The sequence below is a fragment of the Anneissia japonica genome, unplaced genomic scaffold (assembly GCF_011630105.1).
Source record: "Anneissia japonica isolate Jap-2015-1 unplaced genomic scaffold, ASM1163010v1 scaffold2996_len279161_cov141, whole genome shotgun sequence".
NCBI classification, from domain to species: Eukaryota; Metazoa; Echinodermata; class Crinoidea; order Comatulida; family Comatulidae; genus Anneissia; species Anneissia japonica.
The window spans coordinates 226,613-235,358 of NW_022688879.1; the positions used below are offsets into that span (position 1 = coordinate 226,613).

General features: G+C 31.4%; 1 protein-coding gene across 3 annotated transcripts in view; it reads right to left on the reverse strand.

The window, feature by feature from the left end:
* LOC117124201 overlaps nt 1–7,389 on the reverse strand; it is a 34,279-nt gene extending 26,890 nt beyond the window's left edge. The window contains exons 1-3 of one of the 3 annotated variants that reach the window (XM_033270353.1): nt 7,185–7,389; nt 5,253–5,312; nt 60–599 (exon numbers count right to left, since the gene is read on the reverse strand). In XM_033270353.1, coding sequence (XP_033126244.1) covers nt 60–599; nt 5,253–5,268 — 556 coding nt within the window. In that variant the 5' untranslated portion in view covers nt 5,269–5,312; nt 7,185–7,389. The remainder of the gene's footprint in view (nt 1–59; nt 600–5,252; nt 5,313–7,184) is intronic. The other 2 variants (XM_033270359.1, XM_033270366.1) reach the window with 2 other exon arrangements.
* Between the last annotated feature and the right edge of the window lie 1,357 nt (nt 7,390–8,746).

The following is an 8,746-nucleotide window of genomic DNA, read 5'->3' on the forward strand; positions in this document are numbered from 1 at the left end:
TTATTATTATTATTATTATTATTATTATTATTATTATTCTACAAAACTGCATACGGTACCGTCTTCAAATACTTTTCTGGCATTATCGAGCTTAAGCCTCCTCAATTTTCCTTTGAATTTTTCAATGTCTTTTTCACAAATTATCAGCCTGTGTTCTAAATCGCTGATCATACACCAACTATCAACATAGTTCATGTTTGGAATATTAATATTCCCATCGATTGCTTCTATGTCCTTGTTCTTCAATTCAAATCCGAACATCACGATTTTTTGCCTGTAGGGTGAGAACCTTGAAAAAGGGCTATCATCATCAATAGGCCTAATATTTGGGATTGACGGTAAAATTTCCTTAATTTCTTCCTCCAGCCCTTCTTGCATAGTGAGTTCTATGGTTTCATATAGTAAAGTAAGGTCAGTCGGACTGAGATGACCAGCACCATACAATAAATTCAAAATGTCAACCGTTCTTGTAGCGTTGGACAAATTATTAGTTGCTAAATGGTCTTTGAACACAACTTTCAGCATACTGACTAATTTATTGCGGTCATACCAACTTGAAACAACTGCTTTGATGTCGTTAAACTTTTCTTTAGATATTCCTATAAAATGAAGATATTTAATAATGAATTTATATACTGTAAGATTTTCTAAATTAGTGAATGCTTCTTATTTATCATAAGAAATGATTTCGGGAATGATATACGTAAACAAGGATCATGTTGAAACCAGATCAATAAGACAATAAAGAACAGTTTCAACGATTGTTTTAAGAGGTCTTCATCCGCATCCTTATCTCTATTTAAAAGTAGGCGTGACAACCTGAGACCGTCGTACGACCGTCCACGGCGATTTCAACTCCACTCACTGAAATGACAGTCTAAAGAGAGCGCGTCGTGGTGGCACTTGGTCCTTTCGTAAACCCGCCGGGCCCAAAATTATGTAGTTTCTATAGGCATGTGCTAGAATTTCGAGTCGTATACGCAAGATTGTGGAAAGAAACCCAATCTATAACGAGTATTTCCTCCCTGGACAGAAAGTGTACAGATCACACACGACGTAATTATCATTACAAAGGACCTAGCCTAGGTTTTCTTTTAATTGATAGGGCCTATAACCGAAGCAGATGCTATGCTAGCCTAAGCCTTTTTTTATTCTAAATCTTAATCTTAAATATCGCATTATTTCTTCCCATGCAATCAAGGCATAAATTATAGAGGGCGCTACCTAAGGTCATATAGGTGAACTGATAACATGATGCATAATTGACTCCCCCCCCCCCCAACATTCGCTAGAGTCCCGAGCAGTGTTCGATGCTTTGTGGAATATGGAAGCTACGGCGTAGGCCAAAATATCATATCTTGGTAGTCGGTTGAGACAGCAGTCCAATCGACACAGCGAAAATTAATGAACTATTAGTATTGTAATTATAATATCCAAATATGCGTGCCTTACGTACAACATGGTCTTTTAAAGTAGCGTTGAATTTGGTCGGTTACTTGAGTAGTGTAACATAAGCAATACATACTAACTGCTATCATAATACTACTGATGCTGAAGGATATATAACATTTAGAAATGCTCGGACACAGGTGTTAAGACAAATCTATGTATTGTTTTAATGTTGGTTTCGTACAAACATTGCGTTCATATTTTTTATGAATAAAAGTAATGGTCATAGACTTATATATCCAGCAGATATATTATATTACATTCATTTTAACAAATCCCGATACACATACACACACACATGCTATGATGTACTGTTTATTAAAGGCTCTCTACCAAATTAAAAATTGAATGGCTTACTTAAAACCATTAAAATAAGACTTTTACTAATTTACAGACGGTTCTACAAAAAAAAAAATCTTAAATGTAATACCAGACAATGAATCATGCAAAAAAAAAAAAAAAAAAAAAAAAAATCAACGCCCACTGTCTGTTGAGGGTTTTTTTTTCCTCATAAAAATGTTTAATTGTAAAATTGTAAGTTAACTGTGTCCGAAGTACCCGTAATAAGTTTGTCTCCGAGCATTTTTTTATCCTGCAGAATCAGTACTACTATGAAGTGGGGAGGGGGAGTATAATTGCTACAACACATGTCATATCTATGCCAAATATAGCAGGCCTATATTGTAGGCCTACCAAATAGCCAGATTCAATATCACTGTGCCTTATTTATACTTTCAAAGACCATGCTGTACATAAACTGTGTTTAGTCACAGTGATAGTATAGTAACAATATTATGCATAGTCCATTAATTTTCACAATGCCTTAAATACCAAGGTCTATTTAAGAGATTTTAGCCTATTTCTTTTATACTTGGTTTTTCCCGTTGTAAAATATCAGGATATCGGTGTTCGCATAATATTTTATAGCACTCTATAAAAGCATGGCACGGTGGGTTTACGTAGGGGCTGTATCACCCACTAATGTTACAATCAACCACTAATGTAACATTAACCACTGTTGTAACAAAAATCAACCACTAATGTAACATTAACCACTATTGTAACAAAAATCAACCACTGTTGTAACAATTTCATTAACCACTATTGTAACAATGGTTTAACCACTGTTGTAACAAAATTCATTAACCACTATTGTAACAAAAATTTAACCACTAATGTAACAACGTACAATATATAGAAGTCTCCAGGCCAAAAGCTAATTTACATTGTCCTATTAAAATTTCACATTATGATTGTTGTGGCATTTAAAAAAATATATAATTTTCGATATAGATCAGATTTATTAAAATGGTTTGAGACATTGTAAATATATAGTTTGGATATTTAAAGGTCAGTGTTCATGAAAAACAGTAAACAGCTTGGTTCCCAAATTTCTGTTTATATATATATATGTATATATATATATATATATATATATAGATATATATATATATACCAACACAAGCCAATACAAATGAAAGATGTGATATTCAATTCAATTCAATTCAAAATAAATTTATTCCAAATCTTTTCAAAGCATAGATAAACAGTACAGATATAAAAATAGAAATGTAAAGGGCAACCACAAACAAGCAGAGCTTTACACTAGTGGCGCCCGAAAAAAAAGTAATTAAGAAACTACTTCAAATTGACAAAGTAAGTCAAGGTATACATTTTAATTAAAGCACTTTCATATCATAGATCAAGATAATAATACTAATAATAATAATAATAATAATAATAATAATAATAATAATAATAATAATAATAATAATAATAATAATAATAATAATAATAAGAATAAGAATTAAAATAAGAATAACCAGATAGTGAAGTGTGAAGGGGCAAAAAAGTATTATTTAATGAAATGGGGCTGCACAAATAACCGACTGATTGACAGACTAACAATGGAATGACCGTCCAATCTCTGAGAAACTGTCTGCTAAATACTAAACCAATATACGACTAACAGAAATAGGGAAAATGGAATGTTAAACGTAATAGGGACCGTCCGACTGACAAACAGACACAGAGAAGTATGGAGATACTTTAACAAAAACTATATTCTGATGACATATCAATTTACACTTTAAGACTTGATTTAACCAAACCCATGCAGCATGGTGATGCGTTAAGGTGTGTTTATATTTTGAAAATAACAGTCAACAATAAAAAAATAAAAAAACAATTATTCGCATTAAAAAAAAATTATGTATACGATAAAAATAATTTTTATAAATCAAGTCAATTTCATAATAATAATAATAATAATAATAATGAAAAAACGATAAAACATAAAAATATTTTTTATCGTTATTCGTTATCGTCTTAGTATAGCTAGGCATTTATTTACTCGAAAAATTTTAGTACCACTGAGGATTAACATCCATTCAAATTATTAGTGCCCCTTTTTATACGCCGGCGTTGCATTTAAGTAACATAATTAGGACCATCACTGTGCAATTTGGGCTTGTTCAGACCATTTTTTAAATCTTACCTTTAACATGTATATCAAAAGTCAAACATTTTTAAAAAGCCGATCATTTTAAAAAAGATTTTCCTTCCATGACCTTTGACCTTCAACTTCAGAAAAAATATTTACTAATATTTACAATGTCACAGGGACTATCCCTGTCCAATTTGGGTTTGTTCAGACATTTTTCAAAATCTGACCTTTAACCTCTATATAAAAAAATTTGAAACTTTAAAAATGCCACAACCATCATAAAAATGTGAAATTTGTTTTTTAATACAGTATGACAATACACATAAGGTTTCGCCTTGGAGACTACTATATATTGTACGTTGTTACATTAGTGGTTAAATTGTTGTTACAATAGTGGTTAATTATTTTTGTTACAACAGTGGTTAAATCGTTGTTACGATAGTGGTTAATGAATTATTACAACAGTGGTTGATTTTTGTTATAATAGTGGTTAATATTACATTAGTAGTTTATTTTTGTTACAACAGTGGTTAATGTTACATTAGTGGTTGATTGTTACGTTAGTGGGTGATACAGGGGAAATGCGTCGTGGTGTTATGTTCTCCATAGAATCGCGTCTAGGCTGACGACTGTCGTGTGTTGCCCAGCTTTCACTCCCAGCCACCACTTCCACTTTGGTACCCAGTGAGCTGTTACAGTGGCCAAATGGATAACTGTTCAATTGATGAAATAATAGTAAACAAATATTATGGGAATTATTTTACACTAGGTGAATGTACTGTATGTCTATTTATGAGGTTTTAATCTGCATATTGATTTGAGAGCAGACATGTAATAAATGAGGGCGTGAACACAAGAAAACATCTCACGCTGTAGTTAAGGCACCCCTCTCTACTGTTTTGCTAAGCAAATAAAAATATATTATAATAGAAAAATTGTTCGTAAAAAAAAAAAAAATATGGCAGGCCAAAAACAATAAAAGAATAAAAATAATATCAGTAATGATGATGATAATAGTAACGAAAATAAAAATAATAATAATAATAATAAATAATAATAATAATAATAATAATAACAATAACAATAATACGTTTGTATTATAATAATATAATACAATAGAAATAACTTTATTTAAGAAAATATTATCAGTAACAGTAACAAGATCAATTACAGTAATAATAACCGTGATAAAGATGATAATGATGATGATGATCATCATCATCATAATGATACTGACGGCGACGATGATGGAGATAATAATAATAATAATAATAATAATAATAATAATAATAATAATAATACTAATTGTAATAAAAATAATAATACAATAAATATATGTATGAGTATGAAAGGTTACCTTTTTTGGGGGCCATTTTGTCTTATAGATACAGATCACTTGCTGTCGGTTACTTCCCTTCTACAACGAAAATAAACAAGTAAATTGCTTGAACATCATACAGTGGTGTAGTATGAGGAGGCCCTATCTTAGGGATCATGGACGTTACAGATGACATTTGCAAAAACTATACACTTAATTAATATCCACGCCTTTCAATCATTTAATCAATCAATCAATCAATCAACTACTCAAGTAAATCGATCAAGTAAGCAATTACTCAATCAATCAATCAATCGAGCAGGCATGTTTCTAAAATTATACCAAAAGTATATACGCTAATTTATCCACAAAAAAGGGACAAAAAGACTAATTTAAAAAAAAAGAAAGGTTCTAACTGATTCAAATTTTAACATTTAATATGTTTTGAGAGTTATTTATGCTTGGAGGAAGTCAAAACTTTTAAGTATAGAAACTTGTTCATCCCTTTATTGTGCCACTTCCACTTTCTATTATGTTTGTATGCTGCTAGAGTTTTAGATGTTGCTGCGGTAGCTGCTGTTCCCGTTGTTACTTTTGCTGTTGCTGCTTTGCTGTTCTGTGCTTATACTGCTAGTTCTCCTAGTGGTGCTGCGGCAGTTGTTACTCTCCCTGTCTAGGCATACTGTTACTGTTGCTGCTCAGACTTCGGGTGCTCCTCTGGTGCTGCAGTTGATGCAATTTTGTTGCGCTAGTGTTGATGCTAGGGCTGCTACTATTGATGTCAGTTGTTGCTATAGTGGTGTTGTTGACACAGTACTGTAATTGTCTTTTTGCTCCATTTGGTCTTTGCGCTGTTTGTTCTGTTACTCTTGCTGTTACTGTAGTAGCTGCTGTTTTTGGCATTGCATTGTTGCTTCTGGAGCTGCTGCTGTTACTGCTCTTGCTACGTTGTTGCTGTTACAATTACCGTAGCTGTAATGCTGCTAATCCTGTGCTATTGTTTTATTTTTATCCGTTCTTAAGGAAAGTTACTTGTGTTTTTTTTTTCCAAAGCCCATTGTCGATATTTATAAATAATATGTTTTATATCCGGATTTGAATGGATTAAACTCTGTGATCTATTGAGGTTAGCTTTTAATCAATTCATTCAACAAATTATGAGTGGCGACAGAAAAATCACAGTTCTCTTTTGACTTCTTGAATTTGTTAACTTATTGCTGGATGATATTGATAGCATAGTCTGGTGTTGAGTCGTTGGGGGAAAAACAATAGACGAGTAGATGCAACTGTATTCTTGAGTGCATACATACATGCTTCCTACATTTTAGATATCCTTGTTTCATGGCAGTATATTGGTGTCCGTTTCTGTATAATAGTAGGTTGTTGAGTTGATCCCTGTCCATGTTTAAAATGGCGAATTGAGTCTGGGTTGCAAGTTGTCGATAATTGTGAAAAAAAAACCAAACTGCCAAACGTTCTAATTATTTTATCTCTACTGACGAATGTTACATAACTGTATTTTAATATGTAATGAACTGAAAAATTGTACTAAAGCATAATTATGTTCGATACGAAAACCTATACAAACAGATTTAGGCTCAATACCAGGCCTGTTAGTATATATTCCTATCGTTATTTTTTTGGTTGGCTCGCCTTTTATAATAATTCAAATTCAGGGTTTTACTTTAGAACCAATAATAGTTTATATTTTCATAAAGAAGGATGACGTATCCATGCAGCATATTAGTTATACACATACACCTTTGAGTCACTGAATTACACTACATCTTTAAACATTATCAAATATAGGCCTACAATTGTTATCTCATAGGCCTACAAAGTATTGCTTGAAATGGAAAGGTAATTACTAAATGAAATCGTTTCAAATTTTATAACATAAGTATTTATATTAAATTTCAAGTATTACTACTACTACTACGATGAAAAATTGCCTAAAATGCATGACTTTACCTTAAGATGGGTTTCGATGATGTTACGACTCCTAATAACAACCCTTATCGACAACTACCATTGATATGCACAATGATGGTAGATTGGTATAACCAAAATGGAGTTTAACAATGGGTTTACATAGGTGAGATATGAATAACAAAGAAAAGTGTATTTTCGGATATGGGATTTCCAAGCGTTAACGCCACCATGTTTTGATTGGTGTACATACCAGTATGACCTAGTTGTTTTTCGTTAATATTGCATTTATTTATTTTTGTATTATCTGTCTATCTGGTATTGGATATAGTACTATCTGAATAAATTAACGTAGGTAAGCCTGTATGTTATCAATTATACTATAGGTGAAACTTTGACTCTTTGAATAAATATTGTCTCTTCATGCACCGAGGTCATGTATTGATGACACAAATGTATTGTATCTTTTATAGACTAAAAAATATGGAAGAACACCGCTGGCCAAGATTATTATTTAGGGCTCTCTTTGCGCTTAAAGAAAAACTGAGTTGGAAATGGCTTCAAAATATTGAATCCATTTTAAATAAATTTGATCTACAAATGTTCTTTAACATTGACTATTGTACAAAATGCCTTAATGGCTTCAAAGAAAAAAATATTAAAAAAGATAACATAAGTTGGTATAACAATGCTTTAAGTAAATCATCCTTAAAACATTACATAAGATACAAAAGTGAACCTAAAATGGAAAAGTATTTATTAGAAAAGTGTAACTTTCATGCTTCAAGTTTAAAATTTAAAGCTCGTTCTAACTCACTACCTCTTGAAGGCTGTCTCTTATACACATCTAGATGTGTATAAGAGACAGTTCCTGGTCAATTGTATAAACCTTATTAATTATACTATTGCGAGTAAAGTTTTCGATAATCATTGTAAATTACTTTTAACGATGGCATGGAAAGAACGAAATGATATATATAATACTTTTCTATTGCAAGACTAATATGTCTGGTTTTAATGTTATTAAATTAAATTTACAATATTTACTCTGTTAGATGTATATATGTATATGTATGTGTTTGTGTATGTATGTGTATATGTATGTATGTGTGAATATGTGTGTGGGAGGGGTGTGTGTATGTGTGTGCGTCTATGCATGTATGTATTGTGTGTGTATGTATGTATGTATATGTAAGCATGTGTGTATGTGTGTGTGTATACATGTATATGTGTATGTGTGTGTATGTGTATATATGTGTATGTGTATGTATGTGTGTATGTATGTATGTATATGTATATATGTATATATATATATGTATATGTATACTGTATGTATATGTGTATATGTGTATATATATGTTTGTGTGTATGTGTATATGTATGTGTGCATAAGTGATGTATTAACCAACTTACTTATATTATTAGTATTAGTATTTATTTTTATCTCTATCACTATTTTTGTAAACCCTTTTTTTTATTTATATTTCGTTCTGCCGCAGTATTTTCTTACTATATTTAATCACAGTAATTAAGTTTTTACTGATTTTGTTATTGTTGCACGTCTTTACGGCTGTGCCTCTGTTATAAAAGAGAAGCAATAAAGT